The sequence below is a fragment of the Crotalus tigris genome, unplaced genomic scaffold (assembly GCF_016545835.1).
Source record: "Crotalus tigris isolate CLP2741 ecotype Arizona unplaced genomic scaffold, ASM1654583v1 scf7180000017568.12009008, whole genome shotgun sequence".
NCBI classification, from domain to species: Eukaryota; Metazoa; Chordata; class Lepidosauria; order Squamata; family Viperidae; genus Crotalus; species Crotalus tigris.
Window position 1 is genome coordinate 458,820 of NW_024096478.1, and position 19,998 is coordinate 478,817.

The 19,998-nt window shown below is 38.4% G+C and overlaps 2 protein-coding genes across 4 annotated transcripts in view; one reads left to right on the plus strand and one right to left on the minus strand.

Annotated features, from left to right (window-relative positions):
• GNPDA1 (glucosamine-6-phosphate deaminase 1) overlaps positions 1–8,694 on the minus strand; it is an 11,045-nt gene extending 2,351 nt beyond the window's left edge. Inside the window, exons 1-7 of one of the 2 annotated variants that reach the window (XM_039351333.1) lie at positions 8,547–8,600; positions 7,181–7,255; positions 6,577–6,706; positions 4,905–5,006; positions 3,682–3,864; positions 2,422–2,606; positions 585–759 (exon numbers count right to left, since the gene is read on the minus strand). In XM_039351333.1, coding sequence (XP_039207267.1) covers positions 585–759; positions 2,422–2,606; positions 3,682–3,864; positions 4,905–5,006; positions 6,577–6,700 — 769 coding nt within the window. In that variant the 5' untranslated portion in view covers positions 6,701–6,706; positions 7,181–7,255; positions 8,547–8,600. Of the gene's footprint in view, positions 1–584; positions 760–2,421; positions 2,607–3,681; positions 3,865–4,904; positions 5,007–6,576; positions 6,707–7,180; positions 7,256–8,546 lie in introns of both variants that reach the window. The other variant, XM_039351324.1, reaches the window with a different exon arrangement.
• Positions 8,695–11,862: 3,168 nt separating this feature from the next.
• NDFIP1 (Nedd4 family interacting protein 1) overlaps positions 11,863–19,998 on the plus strand; it is a 31,285-nt gene continuing 23,149 nt past the window's right edge. The window contains exon 1 of one of the 2 annotated variants that reach the window (XM_039351352.1): positions 11,863–12,166. In XM_039351352.1, coding sequence (XP_039207286.1) covers positions 12,113–12,166 — 54 coding nt within the window. In that variant the 5' untranslated portion in view covers positions 11,863–12,112. The remainder of the gene's footprint in view (positions 12,167–19,998) is intronic. The other variant, XM_039351345.1, reaches the window with a different exon arrangement.

Here is a 19,998-nt window from a genome sequence, read left to right on the forward strand (position 1 = left end):
ACTCATGGTCTTCAACTCCCAGAATTCCTGAGCTGTTCCTTGCTGTTTTTCCTTATCTTTTCATCTATTTAAAGCTTCCTTTCAACTGAATTCTGGCTCAAGAATATTTAAAGAGAAGATAGGCTTGGGTGTGGGTGGATTAAAGATACAAACATTTCACTTAAAATGGCAAAAATGAGCAGGTTGAGAAAATAAAGAATCTGACTTCCAAAAAGGGTAAGATGGAAGGGCAATACTGAAAATGTTAATCTAAATAAGCCAAAAGCAACTACAGACTTACGAGGAACTATTCAATAAGGAAATGACCTCTGATGCCAAGAAATAATGGAGAAACCAATAAGACCAGTTTGCTTTACAAGTTAAAATCTTCCAAGGTACTCCTGGCAGTTAAAGCATGACAGTCCCAAATCGTATTTGCATTCCTAATACCACACTTTAACCGCGGCCAAAAGAGGTACCAGGTTCATGGAGGATTTTTGCATCACGATTTGTAGATGTGAATTGCCAAACATTACTGCTGCGTTCATGCCTTTTTATATTCTAAACATTTATAGACTATTTCTTAGATTCGCACAACACTCTACCTTGAAAATACTTCACAGTTTTTACTTTAAGCTCCAGAGTAGCATCATCGTCACATATAAATATGGTTCGTGGATGTTGCTGAAATGCAGAAACAGTCCACATGTGGTTCACCCCTTCTTCAATTGCTTTGTATAATGCAAATGCTTTATGGGCTCCTGTGATCAGAATCATAACCTGAATGACATGACATACAGGAAACACAATTAGGCTTTTGATGGCAAGCATCATAAATACCGTACTAAATGGTCCTTGATATTCTCAACTATTTCAGGTTGGAAAAAAAGGAGAACTAGATGGTCTGGACACTAATATTTACAAGAAGAAATAAGTTATAATATCCAATGATATTTTATCAACATCACGACTTCTTCAAGCGAATTCAAAGATATTGTAACCATTAGAGCTATGTAGAATTCTATTTTACAGAAAATCTGAGAAAAAAATATGAAGATCAAAAGCGAAAGGATTTATGCTTGTAAAAGGCAGCTTGCTTTTAGTTATTTCAATTTATAATCTGTAGTTCTACTAGGAGCTAATTTATGAATTGTACAGAGTCTGTGTGCTTTAAGTAGAAGATATTTCTCCAAGAGTCTTGTGTTACTATGCAAGAACATTTGGACTAATAAACATTGGTGAATTAGAAGCTGGTGAATTTATTTGTCTAACAGACTTACCAAACTAGTTATAGCTAATCAGTTCAGTAAAAATGGAAATCAGAAAAAAAAATCAGGATGAGTATCAATTCTCTTGCCCTTATCTACCAACAACGACAGTACACTGAGCTATAAGTAATCATTTCAGAAGCCTTTAAGAGGTCTGCAAAATCCCTGCTTTATTTCCAAGGTCCTAAAAATGGTGTCAGTGTATTAACTGATTACATACTACTATAATGAATCTAATATTTTATATACTTAGCTTTTTACCTGGAATTTTGTAAAACAGCAAAATTCCATTCAGAGGCTTTGTGTTCTAACCAAGTACTATATGATTGGTAAGTTTGTTATCTTCCATAGATTTAACTTCTTTATTATACAACAGAAAATGAAACTTGCAATTAAACAAACAAGAAATAAGTTTGGGAATATCAGAAAAGCAGTTCATTTATAGTCATCGCTAGGCACAGAGCCAGTTTATATCTTTCACTACAAATATCAGAGAAAGGGTCCAAAGGAAATTCTCTAAATTGTGGATCATGTTCAATGTTAACATGCATTGTTAACATGCGCCAGTTAGAACTTTAACACACTACAAGACCTATACCTAAATGGGAAAGGATTTGTTTTGAAATAAATATACTCCCATATTAAGTACCAACACACATTCCAACAAACCGCAACAGATTTAAAGCGCAGTGAGGATTACAGATTAGAAAGTTCTATGTACAAAATTAAAAAGAAATGGAAATGCAGACCTTGAAAAGATGGCCAGTGCATTCTTCAAATACTTGAAAGGATATAACACAGAAGATAAAGATTCTCCATTTTCCAGGAATGCAAAAAGAGAAGAATTTAGAATTCCGGTTTTAGGAAGGTAGGTTGTGGTTGAAAATGTAAGAAAAACTTCCCAATAGTAGGAACATTTTGATATTGCAGATGATTATTGAAATAAGCTCCACTTTGCTGGATCTACTCAAGTGAGGCTGCACAGTAAATTATAGGGGACACTTTATTTTAGATTCATGTTCTGAGAAGGCATTGGACTAGATGGCCAACAGGGTCTTTTCCAAGTCCAGTATTCTATAATACTGAATAAGCTAGAATTCCTCTTTTCAGACAAAGTCCTTGTTCCCTATCCCACTTCTGCCTCTTTTCTATAAGTAATTATTAGGCTTCTAACCTCTTTGGCATCCATGACTGTACCCACTCCAACTGTGAGAGCCATTGTGGGCACTTTGGAAAGATCACCTTCAAAGAATCTAGCATTAGCCAATATTGTGTCCATCGCTAATGTCTTCACTCTAGTTCTGGATACCAGGCTTGACCCCGGTTCATTGAAGGCAATATGACCATCTGGACCAATACCTGTTGGGAAAATCATTAAAATTATTATAATTTATTGATCAGTGGTAAACAGTAAATATGATTTAGGATTAAGTACTTCAGAATAGTAAGTGCATTGTTTAAACAGATGGCTGTGAATGTTTCTTTAGGCCATAACAAAGACAATAATTGTCAAAAAGTTTACATACTGCCAAACATTTAGCATGAGAACATTCCCTTACAGGAATTAGCAAAATTTCTGGAAAGAGGACTAGAACTACTAGTAGAAATAAAGATGCAGATCAATGTAGCTCTGGCTGCTCTAGCAATCTTCAACTAAGCTTATAATTTATCAATAAATGTTTTTTTCCAGACAAATGGATTTCCAAATTCAGAGTTAAGCTCATAATCACAGAACCTTTCCAGATATTCAACACCCCAAAAGACTCACAAAGGGACTTTTATACCCACATGCAATATTCCAAATTGCTGCCTCATGCCAATACAAAATTTCCATCTTCTCTGATGCCACATAACATCTCATTTAATTAATTTTACATCTTGCCCTTTATTCTGGAGCTCAAGGCAGTATTATCTTATTTTTCCTCACAATCCTGGGAAGCAGGTTGGGGTGAGATTCAACCAGTGAACCTCCATGAATTTTCAGATTGATCTCCCTGATGCCAGTATAGCACTTCAACCACAACAATTTCCGTAACAAATCCTCCCACAAATGGTATCAGTATTATGGCCTTATCTGGTTGTACCTGCATAATCCTTTGAACAAGATCCAGTTTATTTCCAACTCATTTTGTTTATACATTTTTTCAATTTTTTTTAAAAAAAATCTTATTCTTACTATGTTATCCTTGTTTTCTCTTTTGAGTTTAATTCTAAGAAACATTAAAGAGATTAACTGAGCTTGAAATATGATCACAAGCCTGTTCACAAAGTCTTGTTTTATATCACTTGATGTATATCACGTGATATTTTAATCTAAGTTGCAGCATCAAAAATATCTCCCTTGAAAATTGGGTGTTTTTGAAGTAGTCTAAAAGCTTTTATAAATCCCCCCTCTATAAATTCACTCCTGCTTCCAGTGCTTTTAAATACTCACCCCCAACAAAGAGTTCTATTCCTCCAGCTGCTTTTATTTTGTCTTCAAATGCATCACACTCTGTCTGTAAGTCAGCTGCATTCCCATCCAGAATATGAGTGTTTTCAGGAGAGATGTCAATGTGCTTGAAGAAATTATTCCACATGAAGGAATGGTAACTTTCTGGATGTTCCCTTGGAAGACCTAACAGAATAACGTGTCAGCATACGATTGCTTTTAGTTCATTTATTTATATCTCATCATTCCATCCATAATATTGAAAAGGACAGCCTACAACAGCTATGACACCGTAGGAAAACTACCTGTTCTATATGCAGAAGGTTTTAGGTTTAGCCACTGGCAACTCCAGTTAAAAGTGATTTGATAACAAGCGGGGAAAGATATCTTGCTGAGCTCTTATAGAGCGGCTGCTAGCTGGAACTGTGCACCCAGAACTTGATGCACAAATGTTATGCCTTAAGATAGACTAACAAACTTATTTCTGCATTGTAGTTTGGTGACTCAAAACCTAGGCTGTGAAAATTCTTACACGTATACTTAAAAATATAAAAATAATAATGATGCAATCTATTTCCCACCACAAGCTTCCTACTCTAAACCTGGCTTGAGCAAGTATAGCTGCATCCTATAAAAAGCAATTGCTCCTCAGAAATTGCCGCAGAACCAATTTGGGCTGTTCCTCAACCATTTTTACCAGAACCAAGAGAGAAGAACCATCCCAGCCTTCTTCTTACACATGAATCTGAAAATGGTAGAGTCAAAAAGAGTCAGCTCAGTATCTTTCTTATCCTTAGATATTTTGAAGGATCTTAGGTGGCCTAGCCTGAGTTAACCATTCATGTGCTTTGTTTCTTCCTACTACAATGGGATACTCATTTGCCTGCCCATTGTTTTTTCACAGATGATACCTTAAAGGGAAATATTCAGAAGCTTATATTTTCAATTATATTTTATAGTTACTTTCTATAAATAATCATACAACAGTTCTTTAAAGTAGATTAGTACTATTATCTGTATGCTTGCTAAGAAAATGGCTTACTTCTGCTCAGATGGGTTACTGCTAAAAGTTGATATGAGCTTATGGTTCACAGCTCAGGTTTTGACTTGCTAAACTACAATGTAGAAATAAGTTTGTCTTTACCTGTATGCAATAAAGAAAATTTATTAACAAGAAATACAAAAGATGACACCTCCCTACAGCTTTGAATGTGAAGATGACTCACCTACATATTCATCCATATTGAAAGTTTTCACGTATTTGAAAGAGAGATCTCCATTCTTATAATATTCAATCAGTTTTTTGTAACATCCTAATGGGGTACTTCCTAGAGAGACAAGAAAACAATACATAACCCATAAAAATGAATACTGTGCTACACAAAAAACATTTAACGGAGAACTGCAATGTTTTATGTGACTACCGAAACAATGGCTTAAACATGTTCTTCAGCTCAGTGACAGCTTCATCAAGGTCTTCAAAACTGCAATGGCATCCACTGCCAGTGCACCTTTCTTTGTTGCTAATGGTGAAGCATTCTTCAAAGGATTGCTTATGAATGCATGTATTCATCATGTAATTCATGGAATGGATATAATTCTTTTTATATCTCCTATGGAATGATGTAGTAGATAGGAATTTGGGATCAGTGTTACTACCAAATGAATTCTTTAGTATGCAAATGATAAATGGCCAAATGTAGTAGGATACCCAAACATAGATAGGATTCAATATTACAACACAAGAGAATAGATTAAACTAACAGGTAGTGGTAAAGGACACAGTGATCCAGAAAAAGAGGGTCAAAGAAAAAACAATCTCATTTTGTTTATTAATTACAATAAACTTTATTAATCTGACAGTACACATCAGCACAGGGCTCTTCGTTTCCATCAACAGCAAACAAGGAAATGAAACAATAGTTAATGCCCAATATTAAATTATTAGATTTTATGGGAGGTGTTTGGTGCAATAGTTAAAACCTCAGGCTAGAAACTGGGAGGCTATAAGTTCTAGTCCTGCCCTCAGCACGAAGGCAGCTGGGTGACTTTGTGCCAGTCACTTTGTCTAAGTCCTAGGAAGGAGTCAATGACAAACCATTTCTGAAAAATCTTGCCAACAAAACCACAGGGCTTGGTCAGACAATCTCTGAAAATATAATCGCACATAAAAAAAAATGAAAGGAAAACTTAAACATGTCTCATAGTATGGTGTCCTTGTTGGAAAAGATAGGCACATGCATTTTGAAAAATACATTTCATTCCAAATTCATTTCCAATAAACAGCAGAGTATGGCTTGAGGTAAATTATTATATATTAAGGAGGAGAAAGCGAACATGTCCCAGGAGTGATTAACAGTGGACCTTTGTTGGGAATAGGGGGTTAAAAATTAAATTAAAAAGACATCTAATTCCATCTACCATTAAAGCAATGCAAGCATTGTTATTATGATGAAAATAGTATGAACTATTAATACAGAAGGTAGACATTTTATTTTTTACTATTTAGTGATCTATCAAGTTTAGGTGTCAAAAAATATATAAAGTCTGCTCAGCCCATTAGCAAAGTATCTTATAACTGGCCAGATTTGTTACAGGCATCTAATTGTGAGAATGTTCATGACAGATATGTGTAGTCCAGGAGTAAAGTATATATAAGTCTACTGAATTTGAATCGCAATTAAATGTCCATGTGTTCAAACAAAATTTCTTCTAAATTTAAGAAAACAAAACTGTTTTCAAAAGAATTAGTCACCTAATAATTATTTCTGACAAACATCCTGTGTAAGGAATGACGGCTTGATCATAATATCATTGAGACAGTCTTTTATATGAATTAGACCAGAGTAAATTATGACTCCATAGCTCACCTCCTATGAACTTGGGTTTGTAACTTACCAGTGGGAAGTCCAAGAGTGAAATATTTATTTGGTCCTGGATTAAACTGGATTATTCTGTTTCTAATGTATTTTGCAGCCCATTCACTGGCCTCATTGTAATTTTCTAGAATTATAAGCTTCATCGTAACCTGCAATTTTGGAAGAATACTCGGATTATACATTTCACTTGTAGGCTGATTAATATACGAAGACAGGATTGGCTACTTATGCAGATACAAACATTGCAGGTAATCTTCGATTTACGACAATTGAGCCCAAAATTTCTGTTGCTAAGTGAAACATTTGTGAAGTGAGTTTTGCCCCATTTTACAACTTTTGTGCCACAATTAAGTGAATCACTGCAGCTGTTAGCTGGTAACATGTTAAATGAATCTGGCTTTCCCATTGACTTTGCTTGTTAGGTGGTTGCAAAAGGTAATCACATGATCCCAGAACACTGCAATCATCATAAATATGAGTCAGTTGCCAACCATCTGAATTTTGATCATACGATCATAGGGATGCTGCAAAGGTTGTATGTGTAAAAAACGATAAGTCACTTTTTCTGGTGCCGTTGTAACTTCAAACAATCACTAAACAAACTGTTGTAAGTTGAAGACTACCTGTACTGTCTTCAGATATTTTTCTATCTAGGAGCTTCTTTCTCTCCCAAATACTTGACAGATGTGTTCATTGTTCTGAAAAAGTTAAAGAGCAGGACAATGCTATTTGTGAAGGGTCTTTGGTGCTCCCTGAGCTTAGTTATTTTATTGCAGATGTTTCATTACCCAAACTAGATAACATCATCAGTGCTATTAAGGAGTGTGGTTTGCTCTCATTTTATATTTTAATGGCTTGCCCTGTCAGTATAAGTGGGAGTGGTCTTGGTGGTTCTTTAATTGGGTTGTTTATTGTTAGCTTGTTTGGCAGTTCCATGCTTTGCCTATAGCTTGCTTCTTAATTGTTGGTCTAATATTAATCTTGGTGTTAATCTCTGCTCATCTGGGTGTGGAGTGCTGATGAAGAAGTGTTCTGATCTTTTTTGTATCATGTACAATTTGAATATTCTGCAACTTGTCTCCTCTTCCCTGTAATTACGATTCACACTTCATACACTGCATGAAATGGATAGTGCTCCTTGAAAACTGAAGCCATACAAATCCATTAGTTTTTAGCAATATCATCCATGCCTCTGGGCCTTTTGCTGCAAATACAGACTTTACCGCTACCATCAGCACTGGTTAAATAGCACACTTCTATTCATAAATGGACTAGAAAAGCAGCAAAGTCTTTTATGCAATGAGTCTGATTAAGCTGACTGTAAAAGTTGCTGACATTTAAGAGGAAAGCTGTGTTATGGTGTCCAAAAATCAGAAGGGGTCTGGTAGCACTTTAGACTGAAACTGTACATATTAATACATTTATGTGATCAGATGCATGGACAGATAAATTGAGGTAGGATTTTAAACTGAGCTATGGTGAAAGAGAGAAGACAGGGTGGTTACGTAGGTCACATGTAAAACAATTATCAGCATTTTATTAATTGACAGCTGTCATGGGTTAAACACCCATTGTGATAGTTGAGATCTTCCGAGTTGGCCTTGAACATCAGAGGGAGAGTCTGGGTAGCCTTGAACCAAGTTGTGGGTCAGGAAAGCTTATACCTTTTAGTTAAAATAGGTTAGTCTAATAATACTGTTGTATAGAGGTTGTTACAGGGAACCAGGCCGAACGGGATCATTGGGGAAAAAAGGCACGAAGAGATGGAAGCTGGAAGCGGAGCAAAGGAGGAAGGAAGTTTCTCTTGCGCGCTCTGGAAAGGAACCGGGGGCAAGAGCCTCGAGGCGCAGCCAGCCACCCCCGGGATTTAAAGCAGGCTCAAGTCCTCTTGTGCCTAGGCAGAAACGTCGTTTTTCCGGCCCGCGAATATGAGGTACGTGGAGAGCAACTCCCGGGGCCCCAATCCGAGCAATCTGCCTCGCGACTCACCTCTCCTCGGCGGCCACTCGCTCCCACTTGGCCCGCCTTCTTATGACCTCATTCGGTCACATGAAAAAAAAAACGCTAAGCAAGCAACGCTCCTCTACTGTCCCCGCCCCCGGCGACTTCCTGCACTCCTCCTCCTCCCCGGACCGGCGTAAGAGGAGCCTTTGCGCCTTTCTTTCGTCGTCGTGCCTTCCTTTCTGCTTAGAGCGGCTTTTAGCGCTTTCTGCTCCTTGCTGAAGCGTCTGAAGGTTCTTAGGCGTTCAGGATTCCACCTCCGACAACCATGCTCCTTTCCAGGCTCATCGATTTGCCCCTTCCCAGAAAGTTAGGAGGCATCCAGATTGTTTTTTGAGGCCGTCCTGTCTTCTTTTACAGGCGCTTAGATAAGTTCCCATGTGAGCCTTCTTGTTGCTTGTTGTTTTTTTTTTTTTTTTCAAACAGCAGAAAATCTCGCAAAGTGGGAGGACAGAACAACTGGCTGTATGATGGCCATTTCTTCCCTAGCATCTGTAAAGAGGATCAGTTCCTTTTAATTTTGCATGTTGAGCGGTTCTGCAGGGAGCTCCCCTGATAGGAAAGGATGGTTGGGAGTCTGTCCTCGGGACTGGCTATTTTATTGTGCTAAGAAAAGGAAAGGAAACACATCGAATAAAGAAACGTGATTTACGGAGGTTGATATTTCCAGTGTTGGAGATTAGACTGGTTTATAATATCAGTAAAACAAACCAAAACAAAAGTTCTCAACCTAACAGTGATGGGAGAACTGTAATCTAGATAAATTATAGATTCTGTTTTTCTCAGAAAAAAAATAGGTTCTGTGGGTTGTGCTGCTCTTTTTGCAAATAAGAAGTGTCTCTAAAAATAAAAGCTGAAAGTCTCTTGGCTTTCTTTTAGCTAGTTAACCATTCCTATCTTGTTCTCAAGGAAAATGCATGGATCTCTCCATGAGGCCACCAGAATTTAAGTCAAACTGGAAGAAGGCTTTACTTTTATTTTTTTATAGCAACTATTGCTGTGCTGGTAGAACAGTGATAGTGATGGCTAGTTAATACCATAAATCACTAATGAGGAAATGGCCATTGCCCTTAAATACAGCAGTATATACACTCACTGAAGCTTATTCCCACATAAATGAAATCTCTAGTATATCCTCATTAGCTTCCATAGCTGATCAGAGATTTTAATTCAAGAGTCACCAGTTATGTCCAGTAGCAAGGCAATTCCTGGCCAAGCAGGGCTTGAAGCTCGATCATGGTCTTTCTATTAGAAAGAGATGGAAAAAGCTTTTGAACTCTAGTTTGCTATTTCACTCCTGCCCTTGAGAGTCATTTATCAGGGGTCATGGATGTCAACTCCTAGGTTTTTATTAGATTTAACAATGAAGTACCAATCAAATGTCAGATTTGTTGCATTTGGTCCAGGAATGCCAAAAAAAATGGTTTCTTAAAAACTAAAAGGACTTGCCACAAAATCTTTGTATAGTGTTGAAGCAGTCAGCAATGGTTTTTTTTAAATACTGGTATTATATTTCAAGACCTTCCCCTGCTTTTGTATTCACTGCTCCTGTTATGTGACTTGTCATTTCATGGCCAGTTATAGTATTCAATTCTTAATTAAAGTGCTGCAGGTTTTCCAATTTCTTATCCCGTACAAATATTTTTGGATTTCTGTAAAGTAGACTTTTCATATCCTGCCTTTTGCATATCAGATAAATGCTAATACCACAAAAATAGGCCAACATGGGAAAAATGTGGAAATTTAGGGAGCATCTAAGTATTCAAATTCAGCAGGTGACGGGTTCCATTAACTTTGTCTTTGAAAAGTTCACCTGAACTTTAAAATCTTCAAAGAAAATCCATTTAGTCCTGCTTCCATAGTAGACTTATTTGATAATAACACAAGATAATAGTATGTGGGTTCATTTTTTTTATTAAATCATTTGGCTGCATGTTTCACAAATGCCACAGGGAAGAGCTTTAATACTACATTAAAATAAAATAAATTTAGCAAAATAAAAACCAACGTTTACTGAAGATGAACTCATCACAGGAATACATACAAGCCACTCAATAGTTGTTTAACTTCCTGACCCCCCCCCCCCAGGCACTGACACACACCCTAAACAACAACAGCACTTTGGGATAACTGCTCTGACACTATTGCTTGCCAGGAATGTTAAAATATCACCTTTTTATGTTCAATTGATGAAGACAATATTTAGCTGCACAATCTTTTGGAATGGAACCTGGCTTTTTTGCTGAGGTGGATATTAATTTAAGTTGTGTGAATGTCTTTAGTTATATTTTTAGTTTTTAAATTTGTATTCACCATGTTGAGTACCATTTCCAAATGAAACGCAACAAAGGTACACAAAATTTTTTTTCTAATGTCTCGGAGAATACATTATAAGCAAAAGTATGAAATATAATGTATTCTTGATCTATTAAATCTTTTGAGTATGTTTATCTCCTGAACCACTTCATTCATATTCACATGGAGGACTTGGCTGGTACTCCTGTAATTTCTTGTCAGTTTTCAGATAGAGTACATCTGGACTCAGTGGAGGTCTGTCCTGAAGATGATCATTTGTTAGCCTAATGCAGTGGCTCTATTTTTCACCCTAACCCGTGAACCAAGTATTTGTTTCAGGAACTCTACAATGAATTAATTACACCTTGTACAGGTAGTCCTCAACTTATGATCACAATTGAGCCCAAAATTTCCATTTGTTAAGCAAGACAGTTATTAAGTGAGTTTTGCCCCCTTTTACAACCTTTCTTGCCACAATTGCTAAGTGAATCACTACAGTACCTCAGCTGTTAAATGAATCTGACTTCCCCATTGACTGCTTGTCAGAAGGTTGCAAAAGATCACATGACCCCAGGACACTAGTATAAGCCTTATAAATACCGGTACATGCCGGTTGCCAAGCATCCGAATTTTGATCAGTTACCACCGGGCTGCTGCAACAGTGCTAAATGTGAAAAATGTAAACAATTCCCTTTTTTCAGTGCCGTTTTAACTTTGGAGGGTCACTAAAGGAATGGTTAAGTCGAGGACTACCTATAAATGTGGGGGTGGGTACAACCGGGCCGTGTATGAACAAGGCTATCGGGTCACTTCCCTAAAGCCCATCTCGGGGAGGGCTCCTTTCCCCGGGCCCGGCACTTTCCCCTTAGGATGGAAAAGATCACCAGACGGCACTAAGGAGATCTTGCTCGGAATCGTTTCCACCAACCTCTGCTGAGCTCCGCTGGATTTTCCCCTTAAGGCTGCTGAGTGGCTGAAAACGCGGAGCAGCGGAAGAACCTAAGGAAGAGGAGGAGGAGGAGCGTGACGGGGAGGGTGAGGGGCCTTCGGCAGCAGTAGCGGCAGGGAGTCCTCCGACTGGCTGCTGCCGCTACCTTGCTTTTTAGCGTCGAGCCCTCAGCTTCCAAGCCTAGCAGGGGCAGCGCCCTCGAGGGACGGAAGTGCCTCCAAGCCGTCCCCGACGGGCCTCCGCCCGCTCCCTCAAGCGCTCGATACTCCAGGCTGGGTCCCTCCTCCTTCCCATTCGCTCGGGTCTTGCTATGGCGGCGGCCGAGCCCTGCAGTAACGGCGGCGGCGGCGGCCGATACCAGCAGGTGAGGAGCGACTCGGAACTGGGCAAGACGGTTCATCACGCGACAGCCGCGTTTGTTTTTAGGCCGCGGCAGGGTTGGAGTTGATGCGAAGCGAGGCGGCCAAAGGCGTTTGAAAAGCTCCCTCCGGCTAGAAGCAGGGAAGCGTTCAACGCCTCAGTCCCGTCCTCCCCTCCCCCAGGAAAGCGATGTTTTTCTCTCTCTCGTTGCTTCCATTTTGGCCTCTTGATTTGTAAGGCGACTCCAATCTTTCCTTCCCCCCCCCCCGACTTTTAAATCGCGCATCCGGTTTCCTTACCCTTTTACTTGCTGGGTTAGTTTTAAAGGCCAAAGGAGAGAATATGTGGGTGTTTTTTTTTCCAGCTATCTGCTCCGTTCGGAAACAGACGAATAAGCAATTTATTTCTCTTCCACGGACTTTGGTGTGTGATTTGATCGTAATGTAGAAAAAAAAGATTAAAACGTCTGTCCTAAATAAAGCACTTCTCGGTTTGTGCGTCGGTGGCCGGTTTGGTTATTGCTCGACTCCATATTGTCAGGATGGATTCCTTAAGATTAGGGAATTAACGCAGTAGAAGTATCTTTCCATACTCAAAGCCCTGGTGATTAAAGTCAGCGGTAAAAGGAGAGAGATGGTCGCCCATTTGGCCTTCTAAATTCTTCATCCTATAGTATAGATGGATAATTTAATGGGCGCTGACTGTGAGTGTGAAGGCAACCTGGTTCTGTAGTTGTGCTAGAGTAATTAATTGCCATAAGGATATGATGGAGGTAGCAAATTGTTGGGAGACCTAATTCTTACAATCTGTGGATTTTTCCCATATCCAAATAGTAAAACACTGTGAATTCCAGAACGCTTACATTTACAGGTGTGAAATTCAAATTAAATAAGCCAACTGTTTCCCTACCTTAATGGACTCTTTGTCAGAAAAAAAAGTATTTATTGAAAAACAACATTGGGTAAAATATTACAATTACTGTATATGTACCAAAAATGAATAAATTTACCTAAATACGTCATGAAAGATCTAAGATCAGCCTTCTTAATCTAATTCTGGGATGGGAAAATTGTAGCCCACCAAGTGTTGCTAGACAATTGCCTGGATCTCATCATTAGCATCATTTAATTGGATTTCAATTGCAGTTTCAGTATTCATTTGAAATTATTGTTCACAAAGTCTTGTTATTATCAAAATGTCTTTCAGGTTAGAACCCCAAGAGAATATCACATTGCCGTACTTAAATAGATGTTTCTTTGTTTAGCTGATAGTTTTAGAAGGTTTAAAGCTGATATGTACATATTGCAAGATTAGGTACAGAACTAATTTGCTGATTTGAAAACTGTCATTACAGTTTGGATTCTGAATCCAAATTTTTATATATTATACTTAACGTAATTGTTTGAAGTTACCTGTAATTTTTTCTTTATTTTTTTAGCAGACATTTCAGGGAAGTTAGTTCTTATGAGTGAAAGACTTGCCAAGTTTCTTATTTAATTTTGTTTGCTTTGGAGAAATCCCATGCCCATGTAAAAAGCTCCCAAGTTGTTAAGTCAACTTAATTCAGGTTGAGATTCAGTCAAAGGTCAACTGCTGTTGGGTAAGGATAGTCTTTGACTTAAATTAATTACATAACACCAATGGATTTGCTTAATGATCATGGTGTTCACTTTACAACCATTGAGTTCACTTAACAACTGTCACCAAAAAGATAAATTGGGCATAATCTCATGGTAACTCATTTAATGACTCGCATGATTTAGGACTGTGATTTAAGTTTCAATTACTATCGTAAGTTTAGAACTACCTGTACTGGGACATGCCCAACTTGCTTTTATGTAACAATAAAGAACTAGGTAACTATTGCCTTCTTAGGAGGGTTTTTTTTTTGTTTAAAAAACCCATTGTAGTCTATAGTCATGATACAGTGTTTCATTGAAATACTGACCAGATTTGACCTTGCTTATTTTAGCCTAGGTTGGCTAGGTACTAACATAGTTATGACAAAAGCCATGATTTAAAACATGCTTGATGATATAGAAATCAAAGGATTTGTGGCTTAAAAGGGAAATATGTTGGTGAGAAATCATAGAGAAATGATACATTAAGTCATTTATATGAAAATCTTAATATTTTATTTATTTATTTGCTCTGGCTTGTAGGCCACTCTAATCATAATGACTCCTGAGTAACTAACAACTAATGAGAGGGCATTATTAAGAAAACTTAATTATGGGTCCTTGTGAATTACAGTACAATCCCTTGATAGAGGAACTCATAGCAAATCTCCCCTTCATGAGTCAACCTGGGCTAGATGGTCTCAGAAATATCCAATATCTGAACTATGTGAGGTTTAAAGGTGATAACTAACATCTTGAATTACATTCATTCATATTGATAGCTAAAGCAGATCCTATATTAATGATGTTAGATGGGCTAATCTAGACACAACCATGATATCCTGGGCCACCATATAATAACAGCTGAAACTTCCAGATGGTTCTTAATGATAACTCCATGCACAAATGTTACTGTATAGTGGTCCAGACAACAAAGGCATGAATGGCCATCAACAAAGTGTCTTTCAGAAATGATAGACACCAAGATGCAATTGCAAAAAGGATCCTCTGGCCATATCTTTTATCTAGTGTTTAAGTAGGAGTTGCAAATCCAGATTTTGAGCCAGTTCTTCTTATCCACAATTGTTCCTGGAACCAATTAACTTTTGAATCCATAATTACTTTATCTGTGCTTGAAGTTCCTGTATTTTGTAAAATTGACATGTATTTTTTTTTAATTGAGGGTAGTGGGAATTTCTTTGAACAGCTACTGATAGCTTAGATAGTTACTAAATATCCTTATATATTTATATGTAATTGAGGATTAAGGCGATATGTATTGGGCCTGAACTGCAAATATAATTGCAGTAGTGAGGCTGAACAAACGCATTAACTTCAGTTATGTTCATAGTTGTGTGTCTATTTTCTATTCAACTTTATATAGTTCTGAAAATATTTTTGGAAAGTATGGATTAGTAAGAAATTTATACTTCATAGAAATTTAGGTGAAGATGTTTTGGATTCAATAATTGCAAGTCTATAAAAAGGGCCTTATTGTAATGAGGCCTGCAATAATACTGTTTTAGAATAATAGATGTGCATGGTTCCCAAACAATGGAGTTTGCTGAAAAAAATACAGGAGGCATTATTTACGTGATATATGTATATATATAGCGCACTATTACATATACAGATAGTCTTTGACTTATGAGAATAATGGAGCCTGCCCATTATATTTGTAAGTTGTGATGGTCATAAAGTGGGTCATCATGTCACCAGACCCATTTTACGACCTTTTTTGTGGCAGTTGTTAAGAAAATGCCATAGTTAATTAGTTATTAAGCAAACCCACTGTTTTCTATGGAATGATGTTGCTGAAAACTGGAAATAAATGCTAGTTGAGGGCAAAGACATCATAAATCACAGTCACATGACCCATAAATGCAGGCTGGTTACTGAGCCCCCAAAATGTAGTCATGGTGAGGTAGATGGCATAATCTGTATTCAGGAATATGTCCCGTTGTTCTAAGGGACTTACACTCAGGTTTGGGTGTGTATTAGGTTGCAGTCATTTTGTAGTTTTATTTTAAAATCATTAGATTAGTTACTAAGAGTTGGATTGCATGGTAATAATTTAACATTCATGGTAATCTAAAAATTCATTTGTCCCATTTTCAAAAATGGGATCCTTTGTTATCTTGTCTGTTTCTTGGTCAAAATCATGAAAGCAGAAGTCTTTTATTAGATTTTAAGACTATTCTGTTGAACAAATGATAATTAATCACATACTTTACTTACTTTATAGTTTCCTTTCTCCAGTAAACCCCTAAATGATAAAATATTCATATTTTGGGAAAGAAATTTTATTGTTTGTTTTTAAATCCATACTTGGTATCCTTTGTATATATAATTAGTACAACATATCCCTAAAGATATATATTGTGAACATGTTCTTATCTCAAAATTATATACCGGTAATAATTATATATAGTACATAATCAATGAATATGTATTTTCTTGACAACATATAAGAAATTGTTAGATAGAGCTTATAATTGTTTGGAAGAAAGTGAAGTCCCTAGTTTTTATTTAAATACCCATTTGAATTATGTTAACCTCTTATTTTCAAAACGATAATGGTTGCAAATCTAATATGTTGGTTCTTGTCGAAGAATTTATTATTTTTAGATTTTTTTTGTGATTCCAGACTTCTGAGTGTTTGGATTGGCATCTAAACTTTATGAATATGTTTTTGTTGAATTCTGAGGGACAGCCTCAAACCTATTTTTACATGTAACAGTGCATGTAAAAATACACATACGGTATGAGAAATGCTGGATGCAGTCTTCTGCCTTCCACAAAGGAAAATCTCTAATCCTTTTGCCCATAATCCTACTGTATTTTCCTCAAACTCCTGGGAAGAGGCTATTCAGTAAAATGTCTACCATTAGTTACTTTTTCCCTGATAAAGTATCTTTGATGCTGATGCTACAAAATCATTGCCAAACACTTCGGCTTTCATTACTCCATGGTGAAGCAGATAATGTATAAGTGGAAAAATATTCAACCTCATTATTACTTTTCCCAGGAATGGTCATCCAAATCACTACAAGAATTAGGAATATACTACTTTGAGAGGTTGCACAAAATACAGGATAATGGCTGAGAAGCTGCAGATGATTTTCATCTGATGGATCTGATTTGGAGGAGTGTGACAGTACCAATCAGAAGCCCCAATACTCACTCACTCCCTCCCTCCCTCTCTCTCTCTCTCTCTCTCCCCCTCCCTCCCTCAAGCCTTATCTCTATTTTTTTCAAGTTCTTACATTTTTTCTAGCTCTCCCCAACCTTATCTCTCTCATAGCCACTGGTGTAGCCTCAGTCAACTTGGGTGTAAGGCTGATATTGTCAACTTTTTACTTTTTCTTAAACATTGCTGCTGCTGTCAGATATTTAGTTTCCTGGTTCTTGGTGGCAGTGATGGCTGCCACTCAGAATTGTTTCCTGTCCAGTTCTTCAGTTTGCCAGCACCTCTTTCCTGGAGTTGTAGATTTTCTGAACCTTTCTTCTTTGTCTCTATCTATTACTGTGCTGGAGTCAATTATAGTTCCACAGGCATTTTTGTTACTATTGGTATTATGTACTTACTGATCTGCCTGACTCAGACACTCCCTGCTCCCACTCATCTTCAACTATTCTTGTTGAGCTGTTATTACAATTCTGCTGGTTCCATAGGTTCCTTTTTGTAATGCTGTTATCTTTGGACTCAACTTTGGTGCCTTAGGCTCTTTCTGGGCTATTTTATTATTACTTTTTTCATTTTTTGTTCCTCATCTCTGTTTCTTTTGTCTTCCATCTTCAACTTTTCTCCATTGCTACCACCCTTTATTTTCCTCCAAAATTTATTTTCCAGTCAGATGTGTGTGTGTGTGTTTTGCAGAACTACTACAAATAAAGAAAGGACAAGCCCCTTAAAAGATAATGAGTAGGTAGGAATAAAGGCATTTTTTTGTATGCTCCTTTGTCTCATGCCTCTCTCATTGCTTGATGTCAGTGTTCATGAGTCCATCATGAAGAAACAGGAGTGGTATGTGAGAGAAGATACCAAGGAAGAAACCACTGTTTTTCAGAAAGCTCATTACTGCTTCACTCAAGTTTTCCAGACACCAAGATGATTCAGTAGTCTATTACCTAGGTCGGCAACCTGCAGCTCTGGAGCCGCATGTGGCTCTTTGAGCCTTCCCCTGCAGCTCCCAGCCTCCTCTGCCATTTGCAGAGAGAGACAGAGACAGAGAGAGGCACTTGCGCTTCCCTGCTTCTCTGTCTGTCTGTCTGTCTCTCTCTCTCTGTGTCTCTGTGTGTGTATGTGTGTGTGTGTGTAAAAGAGAGTGCACTCACAGTGTTCTCCCAGGAGCTGAAAAGCTTATTGGGTGGAGCTCCTCCCTTTGCTGCGTCTCTGCAGGAAGCAGGAAGGACAGGAGAGAGCTAGCTAGCCCAGCTATGCTGACTTAGGAATTCTGGGAGTTGAAGTCCATGAGTCATAAAAGAGCCGAGTTGCCTACCCCTGAGCTTGTTGGAGAACAGCTTGAAGCCAGCTTGCCAGGTGAGCAGCAGATAGGAGAGGGGGGGGGGAGAGAAAGAGAGAGAGGGAGAGAAAGAGAGAGACAGTGAGAGACCCTTTTGAGATCTAAAATGAAGATAACACTGCATATATCCTTTTTACCTTTATTATATGTGTGTGTGTGTGTGTGTGTGTGTGTGTGTGTGTATACATGTGTATTCAGGGCTTTTTTTCTCATAGAACGCCCAGAACGGAGTTTTATTATTTTTTTTACAAAAAAGCACCGTGTGTCTGTATATATATATATATGTGTGTGTGTGTGTGTGTGTGTGTGTATGTATTTGTATATATATATGTGTGTGTGTGTGTATGTATGTATGTATGTATGTATGTATGTATGTATATATCTATGTCTTTGGTTGTTCGGGTTTTCTCCCGCGTAAAATTGGAAGTGTCTTGGCGACGTTTCGACGAAGTCCCATTCGTCATCTTCAGGCTGGTGTTTTCAGCTTCGTGCTTTGAGGAGCAATGTGTGGTCTTAGCTGTTTCTTCCTTTTAACTGCCAGTGGGGGTATGAACTGATTGGGTGGGAGCTTGGCTGTGCTCTGATTGGCTGGGGGGTTGGCTGTGCTCTGATTGGCTGGGGGGTTGGCTGTGCTCTGATTGGCTGGGGGAGTGTTCTGTTTGGTTGTGCTCAGGTTAGTCTGAGTTTCAGGGGAGTTTAAGATGTTGGGCTGCCTTGCTATTTTTTGGCTTTGCGTTTGTGGTCGTGCCTCATCTTCATGGAGGGTGTCAGTTTGCTTCATGTATGGATTGGAGGGGTTTAAAGTGGCTAATGATGCAGCTGTGGTATGGCTTCTGGTTTGTGGTCGTGCCTCGTCATCGGTGTGGCTTTGGGTTTGTTTTTTGCGTGGATGTGTGGTGGTGACATCCTGTGTGGTTTTTGTGAGTGTGGGTCTGGTATATGAAATCCCATGCACTGCTTGTCCCAACACATACATCGGACAAACCAACAGAAGAATAAGTGCACGCATTGAAGAACATAAGAACTCAGTCAAAAAAGAGGAACCAACATCTTCCCTGGTCCAACACCTTAAAGCCACAGGACATGAAATTGACTTTAAAAATACCAGAACTATTGCCAAAAGTGAACATTTTAATAACAGAATAATCAGAGAAGCCATCGAGATAGAAAAACGCCCACACAGCATGAACAAGCGAGATGATATCTCCCACCTACCAGCCATTTGGAAATCCGCCCTGATTGACAAACGACTCCCTAACACAAAAAATGATACCAGACCCACACTCACAAAAACTACACAGGATGTCACCACCACACATCCATGCAAAAAGCAAACCCAAAGCCACACCGATGATGAGGCACGACCACAAACCAGAAGCCAGACCACAGCTGCATCATTAGCCACTTTAAACCCCTCCAATCCATACATGAAGCAAACTGATACCCTCCATGAAGATGAGGCACGACCACAAACGCAAAGCCAAAAAATAGCAAGGCAGCCCAACATCTTGAACCCCCCTGAAACTCAGACTAACCTGAACACAACCAAACAGAACACTCCCCCAGCCAATCAGAGCACAGCCAACCCCCCAGCCAATCAGAGCACAGCCAAGCCCCTAACCAATCAGAACACACCTCCACCAATTAGAACACAGTCAAGCTCCCACCCAATCAGTTCATACCCCCACTGG